Genomic DNA, 20,157 nt, shown 5'->3' with positions numbered 1-20,157 from the left:
ATGACCGGTTTCAGCTGTATTTGGTTGTGATCTTTGCATCTGCAATAAGATATGAAACACTTTGAATTTGTAAACATATTTTTATGCCGTAGGAACAAAATTTAAATTTTCAACATTGTCAGAATATAAGACATAATTTTGAAAAAGATGAGGTATGTTACCTATATGTAAAATACTATACTTATGTATCTCATTACTACTGTCATAGAAAAAAAGTTTACAAATGCAGTGTGTGTCTTATTGCAGATCCGAAGATAACAGCAAAGTACCATTTAAACAGGTCATCACTTCAAATAAATATTTAAATGCAATCTTCGGTCTTAAATATTTCTTCTAATATTACAATCTTCGTATGTTGTTGCATCCACAGATATTTCGTCATCAATGTGTCAGTCAGTTCATATCTCACCATGATTTGCTCACAGTTCTTTAAAATATTTTAACAAAGTTTCCTGTTTTATTATACCGATTAAGGAATGATCATTTTCTATCTGGGTCAGAACCTTTGTATCTTATATACTCTTGTGTGTGCGCCATGTACACAGTGTTCAATGTTCAGTATCTGTCCCACGATTTCCTATTCAGTGTTTATATCTCTGTTTTGCCACTGGCGTATTTCTTTTTATTGTCTATTCTATCCATAGGTGACATAAATGTCTCCATCTGCTTTTTATGATTTCCGCCGTTCTTCATTCCACACTTAACGTCCGTTTTTGGATCTTCGTTTCTTCCTTTGCTCTAATATTTCTCATGCAACTTTCACTACAGCTCTTTTAAGCCCTCCCCTCCGTTGTTTAAATTAAGTCTTACAGTTTTTTTATTGTCAATGTTACATTTCGAGTTACTACAATAAGGGTTCTTACACTTTCGCTTTAGGAAATTTTTTTCTTGAAGCTCTTGAGACACCACCTATCTTCTCTTCACTACTTCGTCTTTCTCATAAAATGATTTGAGTAGATATCATATGCTCCCTTGCATATTTAGTCCGTATTGAGAATTTAGTATTCACCAGAATACTGTTAGGCACCTTCTGCGTCTTGTGCTCATTGTGAACGTACATATTTCCTAACTAAACACACCCTTCCGAAATCCCTTCACCAAAGAAGACGACGTAATTATTCCAGAATTCGAGTCAAGAACAGCTGCAAACACGCGTAACGTAGAAAATATATCCTCGAAGTAGTGAAGCACCTTAAATCATTTGACAAAAGCAAGACTTCCGATCCAGACTGTATACAAGTTCAGAGTATCCTGATACGAGGTTTGACTGGAAAGTAATGCGTCCACCTTCGTAACTCTTCAACAGTTGGTGGCATTGGTATGCGGCAGGTCCTGGCTTGTTCCGTAGCCTCGTCTCTGCAGCTCCAGTTGATGGGAAGCCTTAGCATTGAACGGTTGTGTTGTTACAGTGTAAAGTATGGAACCCTGCGCAAACGGTCGGTCAGTGCGATTTAAGCAACGTGCAGTCATTGAATTCTTGACAGCAGAAGGTGTCACACCAAAGGAGATTCATCAGAGAATGAAAGCAGTTTATGGTGATTGTGTCGATGTGAGTACTGTGCATCGTTGGGCGAGTGTGCTTAAAGATATTGAGGCGGGAACATCTGACCTGCGTGACAAAGAGTTGGATGTCCTGTGACAGCAACCACCGAGTGTCACAAGCAAAATGTTGACAGATTGATTCAGGACGATCGTCGTATCACTCAGAGAGAAATAGCAAGCACAGTCGGCAAAATCGGAAAAGTGAAATGTTTTCCTGCAGCATGAAAATACCAAACCACACACTTTACGTGCCACCACAGTAGAACTTCAGAGACTGAATCTCACCACCGTACAGTCCAGATTTAGCACCGTCTGACCTCCATCTGTTCCCGATAACAAAAGACGATCTGCGGGGACGTCATTATGCTTCTGATGAAGACGCGGAGACAGTGTCGACTTCTTCCGCGACGGATTCATAAAACTTGTTCATCGTTGGCAGAAATGTATCCAATTGGCTGGTGATTATCTAAAAAAGTGAATAGTGGTAATTAAAGATCACATTCTAAGGATTATTTATGCGTTTGATTTATTAAAATATTCCCATTCAAACCCAGTTAACGAAGGTTTAACGAAGGTGGAGACATTACTTTTCATTCAACCCTCGTACAATAGCTCCATACTTAACGATCATATACAACTGTTCGCTCGACGAAAGATCCGTACCCAAAGACTGGAAAGTTGCACAGGTCACAGAAATATTCAAGAAAGGTAGTAGGAATAATTCACTCAATTACAGGCCCATATCATTAACGTCAATATGCAGCAGGATTTTGTAACATACAGTAAATTGTATTCGAACATTATGCATTACCTCGAAAAGACCGGTCTATTGACACACAGTCATTACGGATTTAGAAAACATCGTTCTTGTGGAACATAACTAGCCCTTTACTCACACGAAGCGTTGAGTGCTACTGATAAGGGATGTCAAATTGATTCCGTATTTCTAGATTTCCAGAAGGCTTTTGACACTGTACCACACAAGCGGCTTGTAGTGCAATTGCGTGCATATGGAATATCGTGTCAGTTATGTGACTGGACTCGTAATTTCCTGTCAGAGAGGTCACAGTTCGTAGTAACTGACGGAAAGTCATCGAGGAAAACAGAAGTGATTTCTAGCGTTCCACAAGGTAGTGCTATAGGCCCTTTGCTGCTGTTCCTTTCTATAAAAACTATTTAGGAGACAATTTGAGCAGCCGTCTTAGGTTGTTTGCAGATAATGCTATCGATTATCGACTAATAAAGTCATCAGAAGATCAAACCGACTTAGATAAGACATCTGTTGGTGCAAAAATCGGCAACCGGCCCTAAACAACGAAAAGTGTGAGGACATCCGCATAAGTGCTACAAGGAATGCGTGAAACTTCGATTACACGGTAAATCAGTCAAATCTAAAGGCCGTAAATTTAACTAAATACCAAGGAATTACAATTACCAACAACTTAAATTCGAGGAACACATAGAAAATGTTGTGGAGAAGGCTAACCAAAGACTTCGTTTTATTGACAGGACACTTAGAAAATGTAACAGGTCTACTAAAGAGACTGCCTACACTACGCTTGTCCGTTCTGTTTTAGAATATTGCTGCGCGGGGTGAGATCCTTACCAGATAGGACTGACGGAGTACATCGAGAAAGTTCAAACAAGGGCAGCACATTTTGTATTATCGCGACCTAGGGGAGAGAGTGACACTAAAATGATTCAGGATTTGGGGTGGACATAATTGATACAAAGGCGTTTTTCGTTTATGCGGAATCTTCTCACGAAATTTCGATTGACAATTTTCTCCTCCGAATGCGAAAATATTTCGTTGACGCTGACCTACATAGGGAGAAACGGTTATCATAACAAAAAAAAGGGAAATTAGAGCTCACACGGAAAGATATAGGTGTTCGTTTTTTCTGCGCGCTGTACGAGATTGGAATAATAGAGACTTATTGTGAAGGTGGTTCGATGAACACTCTGTCAGGCATTTAAATGTGATTTTCAGTGTGTCCATGTCGATGTAGAGTCCAGAACATAGTTTTCGTTAGTTTTTACTCATTTAGGACGGTGACATTAATTAAATGCTCTCCATTTGGATTTAAAACTTTCACGCTAGGGTTTCACAAAATTTTGTCTGTTTTTCGTTTTTCTACTCTTGTACTGAAATATCAGTTTCCGATGTAAAAATTTAGTTGAGGAGCACGGGCTGTTAGCCAGACAAATATCATCTACAGAACTGTCGATTTCGTTTGGTTTTCTTTAGTTTTGTTCTTTTTCCCATGGATCTTATCATGACAATATGTTATGATGTGGAACGTGTGATGAGTTACGAAAGCAGTATATCCAGTCACAAAGACAATGTATCGGATACACCTTTCAAGAGAATCGCTGACAATACGCTCGCCATTTTTATACCTGTTCTAAGCTGATTTATTGTATGAACAGAACTGTAGGTTTAGCATTACAAGATAATGCACACACACACTATTTAACGTAAGATATCTAGTTTAAAATAACTTACAGATTAAACGAAGTTGTCACAGGCATATTACTTTAATTTGCTTTTAAATTATTTTCATTATCCGCTATAGCTTTCAGCATTGGGCAAGTGATAAAAGTAAAGATTGCTGACTGAGAGACACCGAGGTGTAGTTCAGGAGCATAATTGGAAAGATTTTCTTTTTTCTCGCACAATCGCCTCTTCTCTATTGGAAGTGTGAGTGTTGGGCCATAAGTTTATCCGTCCAAGGCAGATGACTATGATTAACACGTTTACAGTTTGGTGTCGTGTTTGCGTTGTTCATCATGAGAGAAGGAGACCCTGAAACCTAATGCAGGTACATTTATTCTCTTATGATGGCTGTTTATAATCAATCATAGTTGCAAAGCAACAGTACTTATTATAGATATCTTCCTATAAAACAAATATGACGCGCTCTATCCGCACACACAGAATTAACATGCTGCAGGAAGAAACAAGTATGTTCAAATGATTCAAATGGCTCTGAGCACTATGGGACGCAACTGCTGTGGTCCTCAGTCCCCTAGAACTTAGAACTACTTAAACCTAACTAACCTAAAGACATCACACACATCCATGCCCGAGGCAGGATTCGAACCTGCGACCGTAGCAGCAGCGCGGCTCCGGACTGGAGCGCCTAGAACCGCACGGCCACCGCGGCCGGCGAAACAAGTATGTACCCATAATAATTTTTGTCCAGATAAATGCCTAGAGATATTTCTTTTTGAGACATGGTAATGCTGATGGATAGAGTACTTTTTTCTAGTCTGACATTCATGTGAGGTATTATTAGTTTTAAATTATGATTGGTTTTTAACAGAAAATTTTATAAATGAAATGTATGCCTGACGTCATTATGTCCAGTTGTTTATAAAGCTCCTTACAAGACGTTTGAGACTGAACACAGAGTAACATCCTTAAATTCTTGATTAATGCTTATCCAAGAAACAGATGTAATATCAATAGAAATATATTTCTTAGCACTTTGTTTACTGAGCTGGACACGTGACGCTGCGATGGTCACTCCCTGGAACATAATCATGACCTATGTGCCATTTACTCCTAGGCATCATTCAGAGTTCTCAACATAACGAAAATTTTATAGAACAACTTCAAATCATCGTCCATAGCGCTAAACACAGAGACAAAATTCTCAGTCAGTGTACAGAGTTTAGCAAATCTAAATCGGCTTCATCAGCAGCAGCCGATAACCAACTGTGGAAACACAGCATCGGTGGAAGCGCTTCGAAGGCAGACTATAATAAATGGGTTAGACTTGTTGTAAAAATACTCCCATTGTTGACTGATTTCAGCAACGTTGTGTCTTGGGTCGTGCCGTAAATCTACTCTAGGTTCCTGCACAGATAAGCGTAATTTTTATCGTCCTGATACCGTCGTGAATAGTAATTTTATCGGACAGTGCCTGTATCATTCAGGACCTGTATCGAAGTACCAAGTATAAATCAAACAAGTTGCTCAATAAATATGTACTGGGTACAGGCTCAAGTGTGTATTTACCTGCATGTTTCTACCGACAGGAGAATTGTCTTTCTCCGCTAGCTTCCTACTATAGTATGAATTTTCGTTTGTCAACAGTTCTTAACTATATGTACACAGGAAAGGAAGAAACTAAGCATTTCTCTCTCTCTCTCTCTCGCTCTCTCTCTCTCTCTCTCTCTCTCTGTGTGTGTGTGTGTGTGTGTGTGTGTGTGTGTGTGTGTGAGAGAGAGAGAGAGAGATAGATAGGCAGAGAGAGAGAGAGAGTGTGACACGCGCAGAATTTATATTCCCAGTCCACCTCCCCATATAAACTGAGCGCTCAGTTCACAGGCACTGCTTTTTAATTACATTTTATACTGGCAATGTACCTTGCTAGGGATGGCCAGCAATCTTTGAAAAGAAAACCCGTAGCTTTAATTACTCCAGCATCACAGCCGCGAAGTGTGGCGCTACTCGGCGTGTCCCATTAAGAAACTGGGTCAGCCTGTACTTCCACCAGCACCCTAGTCCGCTCTCCCTGCAACATGCTGTCAAAATAACGCAGAATACTACAGCGAGGAAAGATTAATGTGGCAGCGTCACAACATATTCAGTTACAAATGATGTGTGTGGCAGAACGAATAGCTAATGCAACGCGAGAACGAACTCGACATTCACTATGACAGATACCTACCGTTATATTTTGCCCCTTCGTTTTTTATGTTTACAAATTACGATCGCCTTGCGCTTCAGTGGCGCCTATCAGGCTCCATAAACTCGCGTAAAGTCGTTGCCTTGTAAAGCGGAGACGTCTATGACACGGGCGTGGATTTCGAATATGCCATTACAGTGTGTATCCTATTTACCCTGTCTGACAAAAACTATCCGGACCCCCTATGTAGCGCAGAATTGACCACTACAGGCCATAAAAGAAGGCGGGGAGTATTGTATTGTCAGTAGAGAAGCCATAACATCTGAATGGATCGGTCAAGAGAGATCATGTTTTCGAACGTGGACTAGTCATTGGGTGTCACCTGACCAACAGACCAGATCCACCAGGGACTCCATGTCACTACCGAATTGGACCGTTGAGAATAAGTAGGCGAAGGAACTGGAACACACACATACACACACACACACACACACACACACACACACACACACAATGTGCAGAAAATTTAAGAGTAATATTGCAGTAAATGAATGATTTTTTTTTAGCCTTACAAGAGAGCTTCCACTACGTGCAGTAGGAGATTACTTAAGTCTTGTATTTCACATGTTCGAAAAATTCTGCTACTGAATAGAAAACGTGATCTAATAAGAATGAGTTTAGGGTTATTTAAAAAGTAATAATGATGAAATAATTGTATCATTCGTGCAAGACTGCTGTAAATTTGTATCACACTACGTGTTATGGAAGTTCAAAAATCCTTACTCTCTGGATGTGGAGCTTTACTTCTTGCCTTATATCATTTTTCTGGCTGTTGAAGTTATTATTTATATATTCTACAGACAGAACAACATGGCTAGCGTATGGCCAAGGCAGGAAATGTGCGTTTTGGCAGAGGTAACATTACAATTTTACGCACGTTATTTTCGTAAACACAGTGTGTGATATGCGAGCCAGATACAGCCGACAACTGCCGCTAGAAAGCGCTCCTATCGTAAATCACAGAATGAGGATCATGTTCCATGTGATGCTCCTGCTCGTTACTAAGGCCGGTATTACACTATCAAATTTGTTTGTCGAAGCTGATATGTCAAATATTTATGTCAAAGAAATTTGATGGTGTAATAGGGAACTTTGTCAAATGTCTCCTGTCGTCAAATAAATATGATCAAATCTAGGGCCACTCCGTAGATGTGATCACAAAAGTGTTTTGTCTTCTGTTCACTGCAATGTGAAATGTAACCGCTTGGAGCGCTAGTATCGCTACAGCTATTTGACGTCTCTGTTGTGTGTTTGTAAATATGGCTTAAAATTTGGTGTATTCCTTCGACCCTTTTTTTAAATATTTTTAATAAACTTGCCTCGACATGGCTGGGAGTGAGCAAGGGACACAGTGCATGCTATTAATTGTGTGTTGATGGGCAAGTGGAATATGCTGCAGACGACTTCATTTCCACAGTCAAAGCTACAGCCATCCACCTCTACATCTGGAAACATCCAGGCACCTTTTCAGCGAACCGGAATAGAGAATAGAAAATAAAAAATTCTTTCTTAGCTTTCCATCCTACTTTGTTTATCCTTGAACTCTAGATGCCAGAAGTTAAAAGGCGCTTCATTTGTTCGTACTTTTTATTAATTTTGTAGCTGTTGGATCACTAATTCAAAATTAAAAATAGTTCTTATTGCCCATATAGTGTACTAAACATTTATTTACATTCACATATTGCCCGTTTAGAGCTTTATAAATCGCTTCACACCTTTCTGGAATTATTTTGGTTAACGTGCAATGCTATATTCGAGTGCTGTGTTGTAAACTAGAGTAGCTCTCTCCTGTGTCAAGAAATCCCAGTGTCATAGTTTGCTTGTCTTCTGCACGTAAAGCATTTCTCAAAAGAGTATTCCCTTTTGTAATACGAGAAGCCACTTTACTGAGCAAATACTGAAATACACTCTCACCCATTCGTAAGTAATTTACGTCCTCCATTAGCAGCTCTCGTAACACATTTTGCTGAATGCTTTTACTATCTCGACGTAATACCTATGGCTTCATCCAAGTATGTTTCCTTTTTTTCCGCCGCTTTTCTTCCAAATACACACACAGTGCAATTGTGGTTCTACCTACTGCACGCAGAATAAGAGGTTGTTGTCCGCCATCTTGAAATTTGATGAAAAATATGACGACAGTGTAATATCCCCTTTTAGCGCGACGTCAAATGTCTTCGTCAAACAAATTTGACGAATATTTGATCATATCTTTGATAAAATCTTTGTCAAAGATATATGATAATGTAATACCGGCCTAAGCGTTCAGCAACCACAATACAAATCACGTCTGACGTACCTCACTATGAGAAACACGTCCCGTGTGAGGGCAGCTTTAAAGTGAACTCATATGAATAATATAACAACGATCGAAATGAACACTATGTAAGAAACATACATAGATCTGACTGAGGTGTTGACGTGGGGAAGGGAGAAAGTCATGAACAGCCAATTTGACAGGAGAAGCGAAAAACAAGGTTGACACTACGAAATACGAAGTTGTGTACACAAATTGGTTACAAAAACTCCAAATTAACTTAAAAAAAACTTTCACAGCAAGCTGTCATATCTATGACAGAAATAAGAAAGACTGCGGTGAAATGCATGTATTTGATGTCCACGTAGTCCAACATAGCCAGGAGGTCTTTCTTTTTTAGCATCACTAATGATGGGCCTTCGTCCAACTGGTGGTAGAGAACGAATTGCAAAGATGTTCTTAACAGATTTATCCTTTTCCAAAATGTTGTGCTCCCTCCACGGTTCCAATTCACTGAACGAATCTTTATGTCTATGATGGGCTGGTTATCCCTTACAGTTCTAATACAAGAAGCAGAACTGATCTTCACTGGTGCTGTATGCAATACTGTATCGCATACCGAGTCGAAATCATAGAAATCTTCTTCCATCATCCTTACAACATTGAATAGTTGTACATTTTTTGCTTCTCTAATCGCCTCAGCTATTTCGTCAGTAGTCTTTGGTTGTGAAACCTTTCTCTTCTCTATTATGCCGAAATCTCGCTCACAAAGCATGTACGCATGGCCCGACACGAGAAACTTCAAACTGATATTATCAACCACACCGTTTACCACTGCGTAGATTAAATCCATTAGAATCATCCGATATTCATTTTAGCCACCCCAGTTGTCACAACACACAGTCAGAATCAGTGACAGATATTTTGTCTTCTGCTCAAGGCAGGATCGTTGTTATTACTGCAACCTTCTTTATTTTATCTGAAACGTGCTGATTAAACGAAAAAGAAAATTATATTCAATTATATAATTTTGGCTCCAAAACTCTGAACGCAGCTTCCGTATGTGCTTCTCTTCAAGACTATGGCAGTTGTGTTTACATTTACAAGTAGCTTGCACAAAGTTAGTATGCGAATCGGTTAGGTCATAATAAAACACAAAACTAGGTGTTACCACGCACTGTAAATTTCATCGCAAACGGAAAATACGAGTTACCAGTTTTCAAGGAACAGGTTTCCTTGTAACATTACCAGCGAATCAATAAAACAGTAATGAACAATTTGTCACAGAGTACACGCTAACAACTCGGTGGTTTGTTGACTTACTCCCATATCCATGCCATATCATGTGATGTTACTTCAACTGCCACCTTACGTCGATTGTAAGAACGCATCCGCTCACTACTTTGAGATTCTGCTACTTCTATGCCCCTGTCGACATGTTTTAACTACCTTTTCCATAATAAATATGAAAAATGATTTGTTTTGAGTTACGATCTTTCCCATGTCAATGCCTCAATTATTGTGAAACATATATTGTTCATGGACAAGTCATTCACGCCGTCCATCGATCGTGCACGACGTTTGAAGTCACAGGACACGGGTGAAACGTATCCGATAGTAAGGAATTGGAGACACGAATACTGCCGATTCGGCCCGACATGGACACGAACAGCATACGCGGAAGAAAACGTAGCAAGTGAGAAAGTGTATTTATTACTCCGTGTCACTACCGAATTGGTCCACTGAGAATAAGCAGTCGGAGGAACTGGAAAACTACCGAATCGGCACAAATTACGTATGGGGAAGCAGATATACGAATAACGAAATGTTTCCATCATTCGAAGACCGCTGAGGGTAACGAATTGAAAGAATGGCACGAACTTCGCGCGGAGAAGAAAAAACATGCGATTAATGAAACGTTTCAGGCAGTAACGGAACTGCAATGAGAGTCTCGTGACATGGTCGTTACTCAATAACGAATACAGACAATATCTAATAGCTCTCGTGTTCGTTTCCTGTGGAGCACATACATTTCCGTAACATAGCTGCTTACTCCAGTACTCACTTTTACCCTCACACTTAGCGTCCTAACAGTTCAGCAGGAAAAAATGGTTCAAATGGCTCTCAGCACTATGGGACTTAACATCTATGGTCATTAGTCCCCTAGAACTTAGAACTACTTAAACCTAACTAACCTAAGGACCTCACACAACACCCAGTTATAACGAGGCAGAGAAAATCCCTGACCCCACCGGGAATCGAACCCGGGAACCCGGGCGTGGGAAGCGAGAACGCTACCGCTCGACCACGAGCTGCGGACTCAGCAGGAAAAAAGACCGAGTTCTATATCTTGGCCGGCCGAAGTGGCCGTGCGGTTAAAGGCTCTGCAGTCTGGAACCGCAAGACCTCTACGGTCGGAGGTTCGAATCCTGCCTCGGGCATGGATGTTTGTGATGTCCTTAGGTTAGTTAGGTTTAACTAGTTTTAAGTTATAGGAGACTAATGACCTCAGCAGTTGAGTCCCATAGTGCTCAGAGCCATTTGAACCATCTATATCTTGTCTAACGCATATTGGCGTCTATTTTACGCGTGCAGTAACTCCACAAGATTAACGCTGCTTTGATCGTAGATTGTTCATAAATGCTGATGCTGACATAACTTGGCACATACCATTCAATGCACCGAAATTGAGCATCGCATGAGAAGCAAGTGCTTCTAAATACTCATTTTTTAAATTTTTTTTTTTACAAAACTATTGGACAGGCCAGATGAACAGTGCTTGTAACTGTTCATGTTCTTTTACAGCGTTATAAATCATTCAGTGAAATGTTTAGACACACTGTGGTTCAAGTGGTTCAAATGGCTCTGAGCACTATGCGACTTAACTTCTGAGGTCATCAGTCGCCTAGAACTTAGAACTAATTAAACCTAACTAACCTAAGGACATCACACACATCCATGTGCGATGCAGGATTCGAACCTGCGTCCGTAGCGGTCGCTCGGTTCCAGACTGTAGCGCCCAGAACCGCACGGCCACTCCGGCCGGCACACTGTGGTCACTGAGTGCGTACCAGTGCGTACACAGCTAACAAGCAAAAACTGTTCTACTAGTACATTACATTACAAACAGTGACACAAGATTCTGATATCGTTTATTTTGGTTTCTGGACTACGAATCGTTTCTTACGTATTGATTCACTTACACAGGGATCTGTGGCAGGCTTCGTGAGTGAAATGTTTGCGATTGCTTGAATAAATGAACTAGTCGTTGGATGAGCAGATCACGCAAGCGCACCATCATCGCCCCATCACGCCACGGCACCCCATGAATAGAGAAGGTGCCCTGTATGGACCTCTCAGCACATGCCCAACAGAATAGCTGAGAAGCGTTGCGCAACTGCTGGCCCAGGCTCCGCTTACTTACATCGTTGATTTTGTCTGCAGGGTGACGGACGACATTCTCGCTTGTGCCCGTCCCAGCACGTACCTCATCACGCAGAAGAACCTCATACAACAGTTTCAGAGGTATGTGCATGATATAATCAAATTCACTCTAAATTTAAAGTATTTTAATATTAATATCTACCAATTGAATTTATATCTTATTTTATTACTTATTGCTGAATTGAAAGCACAGCTTCATCTTCAGGACTCGACCTGACTACTGAAGGACCTTCATTGCGATATCTATCTGACAGAAAAGCATATCTGTGAATTGCGGTGCTTTCTTGAATATGATACCGAAATGAATTTTCCGATGCTGAAAAATTCACAAAAATTCGAGCTCATGAGGAACTTACCGACAGTCGTTCTTCCTACTCATCACTTGTGCTGGAACAGGGAGGGGTGAGTGGGAGAGAGGTGTGGGTGGGAAATCATGGTGGTATCAGAAGTTAACTCCACCACACACTGAGAAGTGTCCTGCAAAATATACAGGGTAGGATGATTTTACTGAATGTGGACGAACTGCAGGAAAAGATCCTTGACAGGGTAAGGGCATATGGCCGGCTATGAGTTCCAAGGGAGGTATGTACACCCACTAGAAGTTGGAGATGAAAGATCTTTGACAGTGTTGGTTTCAGTTATTGATGGTACACATGAGAACATACCACGCAAATGGGAATGTTCTGGCTGTACTAGTGTTTTAACTCCGCACTCAAAAGGGCAGTGAACTGTAGCACAATCATGTAGTAGCCACATCAACTATCGTACCAGCAAAGGTACGTCTTCCAGCAGGAGAATTAGGGTCAGCTGCAGAAAGTGCGGATATGCATTGCCTGTGAGGCGTTGCGGAAAGATGACTTGTCCCAGGAGGCGGTCGCCAATAATCCCCGCCCACATATTAAGGCTGAACTGGTGCTGATGATTCTCTACCACCGTATCATAAGGAATTTGCGTAGCCCACAAGTGCTTGTTGTTATAGCGGGTGATACCGCCCCTTGGAAAGGTGACCTCGTCTGCGAATAGAATTGGTGACAGAAATCCCAGTAATGTGGTGGCCTGTGAGACGAACCAGCCACAAAACCGTCATCGCTGAGGGAACCCTCTAGGTTCAAGTGCCTGCACGCGTTGTAAGTGATTCTGGTAGTGGCAGTAGTCTTGGATAATGTTCCAGATGGTCATTTGGCTTACCCCATGCTTGTGGGACACCTGCCTGGTGCTGATACGAGGGCCACTGTCAAAGATGTTTCATCCCCACTTTCAAGTGGTCATACCTTCCTTGAAATACATTTACTGCCCTATGACCACTTTTGCTCCTTATTCTCTCAGGGACTGTTTCCTGCAATTTTTCCCCATTTAGCTAAATCAGCTTGTAGATATCGATGTAAATTACAAATGTGTGTATCGTGCTGTTTGCCTACTGACGAACTGTTTTGCATCAGCTTTTTGTGTATCCACTGTTCCAATTTCAATTGACGTTTGTCGGCGGTTAACAGATAGCCATGAAGCTTATCCCTGTAATTTGATAATGGTCCGTTTGAACAAAGACGATTCATCGCATGTCCCATAGCTGTTTTGATATATAAAATTTTGGATGACTGCTCATTCAGCGGTTCACTGATAGTTCTCCTATCTCTTTGGACGTAAGCCGTGGGGCTCTTGCACATACTTCCCATACATGAAACGTTTCTCTTCTAATCTTCTGTTCAGAGTACTTGAAACCCCACCCGAAAAAATTTTGTTGGATTCGATGTTCAATACTTTGTTCTAATCTTATTGTAAGTTGTTTTTTCGGCACACTGTATACACGGTCAAACAGAGATTTATCCTACGGTCCTCGTGAATGCTAGTCCAGTGTTTTAATCACCACACTTTTTCTCTTGAAGTATTGTATTTTCTGGTTCTGCTCCACAATAATGAAACAAGGAATCCATAAGTCTCGCAAGACAGGTGAGACAGCAAGGGTGGACTGAAAATTGTGGCTGCTTCTTGACCGATGCAGCAGGCAGGTGTTTTTGGTCTAAGACTTGTTTTATTATCAAACTACCTATGTAGAGTCTCTTGCCACCACAGTTCCTTGCCCATTTGCAGCTAACCTACTTCAATTGCGTGTCAGTCAACATGCAAAATAAGGTTCCAGCACCATTATTCCTTCGTCATTTTTATAGCTACAAAGGTTATAATCCTAGTCTCATGGTTGATTACATATTATTCACTACTTGCTGTTGTTCATTCTGATTATGAGCTGATTTATCGTGTCTCAGATTGTCACATTGGGCATATATACAGATGATTTCAGGAGGCATTTCAAATGTTTTAGGAACTATGATACGGATAAATTTGAATTTAAATGGTCATATAAACACGTTTCCATTTTTAGTGGGTTTTAGAACGAGTAGAAATCTTGAAGCAGAGACTTTGCGGGTTCTCTAACAATATAGGATGTGACTTCCTACATTGACGTCAGACTGAACACTGCTTGGCCCTCTAAACGAGCCAGGGCTATGTTAAACCAGAGGCAGTAAAAATATAGCTAACTGTGTGAAATTTACGCAAGGGCTCTTTTCAGAGACTGTTCTTCCAGTCAGTATAAACGTTGCTGCAGAAGGCACGAAACACTCATATCAGATCCCAAAAGAAACCTGGCTGGTGTGGAGGCAAGGCCAAAGGCATCCCAGACCAAAGCCAATGCTAACCGAGGAACTCCAGTTTCGGACATTCAGGAACTTAAATCATGGAGGACCAACCACTTTTTTCGAAGAAAACGAAGGATGGACGTAACTACACGAGGATCGTAGGGTCTTCCGCTAACACCCATGACAAGGAGAGTGGGAGGGTGTATTTGGTGTAAAAGGCCAAGGGGTTGGGACAGTCCAGCAAAAATGGGTGGGTGTGAGGAGGGTCCTGCAACTACAAAGTGTGGGTGGTTCATTACAGAGTAAAAAACAGTGGGTCATCCTCATATTGCCAATGCAAAGACGGCAGAGGATGGCAGAATGCCGTCAGGAGAGGCGGAATGAAGAATGCCACTTGGCGGGAGTTCCCATATTTGCAGAGAGTTTATTAGACAGAGGGGTGGCACCCAAAGGGTCTGCCCATGACTTAGCGAAAACGAATTTGATTTGAAGCTGCAAATCTGCCCCCAGGAAGGTTATGGAGGGTGGAGGGGTAGGTGGCTACCATCCCAGTCAGACAATGGGAAAGCTCATTACCCCGGACACCCAGAAGGCCGGGAACCCAAAGGAAATCCTGCCTCGTGATGACTGGGTGTTGTGTTATGTCCTTAGGTTAGTTAGGTTTAAGTAGTTCTAAGTTCTAGGGGACTGATGACCATAGATGTTAAGTCCCATAGTGCTCAGAGCCATTTGAACCATTTGAACCCAAAGGAAATCAACCAAACAAGCAGCATGTTCAAGATCAGTGAGAAGGTCGTGGATGTAAAGACCAGAGGGAGGCAGGAAGAAACCCAGTCGACAGACTGAAGGCCACTCATGAAGCCCATACATAATAAAACTAGGGGGAGGAATGACTATTCAATAAAGTAAAGTACTTGATAAATGGCCATCACTTCTGGAGTAAACACGTCATATGTGGCAGGAAGGAGATGGTGTTCTTTGCCAACAGGGAATGTGAAAGCATATCCCACATGATTGGCGGATCTAGAGCCATTGATGTAAAAAAGCAATAACATCCCAAAACTCCTGTAAATTCTTACAGAACAAACAATGGGGCACCATTGGAATGATCAAGGTTTCCAGACGCCGGAAGGGATCCATCCGGATCCAGGGAAGAAGACGTAACTAAGGGGGGGGGGATGTTGTCTGGGAGAGACAAGAGGGAAGATGGAAAAAATGACAAAGAGAAGCTAGCTGGAGCTCAACTGGTATACCTAATCAGGGGCAGGCAGTGGATGGGCGACGTGCTGGAACTGCTAAAAGAATAGAATAGAAGGGTTGAGCAGGGTAAGAGCAGACAGCAATGGTGTAGGAAACCAAGAGCTGGGACTGCTGAAACGAAATGGGAGGGGGGGGGAGGGGGGAATCCCAGTGCCAGTCAGAAGATCGTCAAAAGAGCTTCAGCGGCCAAATGGTTACCACGATGGTGGGCTGGGTCCAAGAGGAGCAGTGTAGGATGGCCAGCTGAGCCATGAACTTGTCAACCATAGTCTAGATGGTACGGAACTAAAGCCTCATAAAAGCAGAGGGGAGTTAAATGATCTGTGCCCCAAGAGGTGTGAGCAAGAAAGCAAAGGACATTGAGTTTACAGACACAGCCAGTCTCCAGGAGGCATACACGGAGCAATGAAATAGGCAACTTGTTTTCAAACAGAAGACCCAGAGAGAGAATTGAAAATCGTGTGAGACAGTCCAAATGGAAGTGCGCCAGATGGTACCCTCAAGCTATCATTCTGCAGAGGCCACCTAATTGGAATTAGCCCAAGAAGTGGTAACCAACGGTCCTTCGGAGGCCGTGAGTCTATTAACAACGATGACGAAAAGAAAGACATCTAATATGGAAACCTATAGAACGCCATTCTCCTGGGTCTGCAGACAGTTAAGAACGGTACCAACTCGAAATCGAAACGACCGGTGGAACAGGAATTGACCTATAAAAATCGGTAAGGGGGTCCCAAAGACTCCTGTCATGGAATTCAAGTAAGATGTAATGGCCACAAGTCGTATCGTAGGCCTTACAAAGACTGAAGAAAATTGTGACATGATGGCAGCACTGAGAAAAGGCCTGCAATTCTGCATTTTACAGTTGAAGCAGATGATCGATTGGAGACCATCCATCCTGAAAACCACACTGGTAAGGAGACAAAAAGTCCCAAGTTTCGAGTACCAGACAGAGCTGATGAGCCAAAATCGATTCAAATAACTTCTAGGGTATGTTGGTCAACTGATCGGCTACTAACTATCGCGCGACGACGGATATCTGCTGGGTTTAAGGACAGGAACCACGATATTCTCTCTCCACTGAGAGAGGAAAACAGCCTGGAGGAGATGTTGTAGTTGCGAATGATTGAGGTGTTGAAGCAGTCGGTTATGGATGGTATTGGGGCCATGGTCTGAATCATGGTAAGAGGAGAGGGCCAGAAGAAGTTCCTATTCAGTAAAATGTTCATAGTAGGATTCCAAATGACAAGGGGTAAAACATAAGTGGGAAGCTTAAGCACACTGTTTCTGGAGGAGGAAGGTGCCCAGATAGGAGGCTGACGCTGATGCTATCACAAAATGGATTGAAAGGTGCTCAATGAGAACCGGTGGATCCATACAAGGATAAAGGTAACATGTGAGGGCAAGGCCCAGGATGGAAGATGGCCATAGGCAACCTTGTAGGGTGCAGAGTATAGCCCTCATCTGTGACGAGGGGACAGAAAAACCTAGGGAGGAGACAAAGCAATCCCAACACATCTGCTTGCTCTGTTTGATTAAGTAATGGGCTTTGGTGCGGTGGTGCTGAGTAGCTCGATTGCGATCACAGATGGCGATGAGAATGGATGTGCTCCACCATGGGACTGGTTGCCGACGAAAATGGCCTGTTGATTGGGGGATGGCAATGCTGTCAACGTGAATAATCGTATCAGACAAGTCATGGACGGTTTCATAGATACAACCTGACAAACCGGGGATAAACACTACCTTGGAGGTATATAGAGGCCAATAAGCGCAATGAAAGGCCCAACAGGGTAACCTGGCCATTGGGATGTGAGAAGGGAATGAGAGAATCAATGAGAAGTGGTAGCTATCGCAGAGGTCATCAAGTGGCGATAAGTGTAACGAAGTGAGAAACAGAGGGGAAATGAGCAACAGATGAGTGGCAGAGGAAGTACCATAAGTGGCACTAAAATTATCAGGGGAACCATAATTAAGAAGGCACAGTGCATAGTCCGCAAGAAGCTGGTCTATGAGGAGCCTGTGACTAGATGAAAAAGTACTACCCTACAAGGGGTGATGGGCATTAAGATCCCCAAGGAGGAGGAAAGTGTGGGGGGGGGGGGGGGAGTTGCTGAAGGAGGGTAGTTAGGACAGCGGACATAGGTAGTCTGACAGAAGGGAGATAGAGATTGCAACACGTCACCGCTGAGTCCAAGTGGATACAGATGCCAACTGCTTCTGATGTGGTACAAAGGAGGATCCATGTACAAACAACGTCCTATAGACCAATGTGCGAACGCCACCAAAAGCCCTCAAAGGGATGACCCAGTTCTAACAGAAAGCATGGAATCCACAAACGGTTGGTGAGTGAGCATCAGTAAAATAAGAGTCTTGTAGAATGACACAAGCTGCAGAGTAGAAGAAAATAACGGATTGCAACTGCAGAAGATGACAGTAGTATCTGTTACAATTCCCTTGAATAAGCATGGAACGGGGATGTAAATGGGATGTGAATGGACCAAACCCTGTAATGGCGCCAGGTCACCATCCATCACCAAAAAGTACCAGGTGACATCCATAAACAAGAGGTCATACTTAGGTTCTGAAGCGGAGTCGGCACCTCTGGGGGCACTGGAGGTGCCCTGTCCTAAGAGTTATGTTTATTCCTTTTCTCTTTCAAAGGTCAAGGATGTCACGGCAGAAAGAGATAGCAGGCTTCAGCAAGATTTGGAACTGAGAGAGATTGGGAGACCTTGGGACCCACAGTGGAAGTGTAGTAGCAGCCCTCTTGTCTGGGAGGCGCCAGGGGGAGGCGTCCAGGAGGGTACCCAACCACTGGTAGATGCCCAAGAAGCTGGGCGTGGGAACCACAGGAGGGCAGAGGAGGGGGTAGAACTGGGATAAGGAGGAAAAATTAGATGTCAAGGCGGGGCTCGGAGGCTTGTCAGCTCCGTAAAGTAGGATAGATGGAGATCTGTGGCATCTCTGCTGGAAGAGCGCAATGCTAGTGCACACACAAGTGTTTCAGAGCACACCGTTCATCGTACACTGTCGAATATGGAGCTCTGCAGCAGACTACCAGTACGTGTTCACACGTTGACTCAGTGACATCGTAAATTCCGATTGCAGTGGGCACGAGACCACCGGGATTCAACCGTCGATCAATGGAAACGTGTCGGATCCTCGGGTGAATTACATTTTTGCTACACTAGGTCGATGGTCGTTTCCACAAACGCCGTCATCGAGGTAAACGGCGGCTCGAAAACGAGCAGCGTGCCACGGATGCAGGCTAGTGGGAGCAGTATTATGCTATGGGAGACATTCTCCTGCACATGTGTGGGACCTCTGGTAGTAACCTAAGAGACGCTGAAAGGTGTGAAGCATCTGCATCCCTTCATACTTGACATCTTCCCGTACGGCGATGTCATCTTTTAGCAGTATGATTGTTAAAGTGACGGAGCCATAACAGTGCTACAGAGATCTGAGGAGCATTATAGTGAACTAACGTTGCTATCTCGGTGACCAAATTCGCCTGATGTAAATGCTATGGAACCCATCGTGGTCGCTATCGGGCGCCATCACCTGTACCCAAATAAGTGGCCCGTTATTTACGCGAATTACATGAGCTGTGCATAGACATCTAATGCCACATAGCTCCACAAGCCTACCAACAAACTGTTGGATCCCTGATACACAGAAGCAGTGATGTATTTCGTTCCAAACACTGACAAATAAGCCGTTAAGCAGGTGATCATAATGTTTTGGCTCATTGTACAATTGTGTTTGGTCAGTTTTTACCTCTACTGATGTTATGTAGTAGTAGAAGGGTAAGTTTTGTTTACTGGGAACCATAATTAGGCTCAACTCAGATAGCAGCTCATTCTGTGCTCTCCATAACCTCATTAAGTATTGTTCAGGTGACAAAAGTCAATGCTGCTGTTTTGATTCCTTTCATTCTTGCCCCTGACATGTCGCATCCAGAAGGCGGGGACTATTATCACCCTTCCTGCATCCTCAGAAGGCTACTGTCACTAGCAATCCTATACACAAAAAAACCTAGCGTAGCCTATTTGCTACAATCCTATAAATACACGAACACCTAAACAAAATAAATTCTTGGCAAACACCCGTCATCTTCTAACTCTTAACGAATACAGTACTTTGCACACAGGCTCAACTCCATCTCCTTATTTCTTCCTCTGGCACACAATCATATAACTCGTGCCTTAGTGCTTACATGCGGTATCACCTCTACACACTGCTTAAATAGAACAGCCCCTGTACAAAAATCTATGTCCACCGACCCCATCATTATCTCCCACCCCACGCAACCTGTAGCATG

General features: G+C 42.7%; 1 protein-coding gene across 1 annotated transcript in view; it reads left to right on the top strand.

The window, feature by feature from the left end:
* LOC126470871 (protein tyrosine phosphatase domain-containing protein 1-like) overlaps positions 1 to 20,157 on the top strand; it is a 560,875-nt gene that overhangs the window by 219,023 nt on the left and 321,695 nt on the right. The window contains exon 2 of the mRNA XM_050098887.1: positions 11,941 to 12,021. Within this exon, the coding sequence (XP_049954844.1) occupies positions 11,941 to 12,021 (81 nt within the window). The remainder of the gene's footprint in view (positions 1 to 11,940; positions 12,022 to 20,157) is intronic.

Source organism: Schistocerca serialis, chromosome 3 (genome assembly GCF_023864345.2).
Source record: "Schistocerca serialis cubense isolate TAMUIC-IGC-003099 chromosome 3, iqSchSeri2.2, whole genome shotgun sequence".
In the NCBI taxonomy this organism is placed as follows: Eukaryota; Metazoa; Arthropoda; class Insecta; order Orthoptera; family Acrididae; genus Schistocerca; species Schistocerca serialis.
This window is presented reverse-complemented; position numbering and strand designations above follow the sequence as displayed.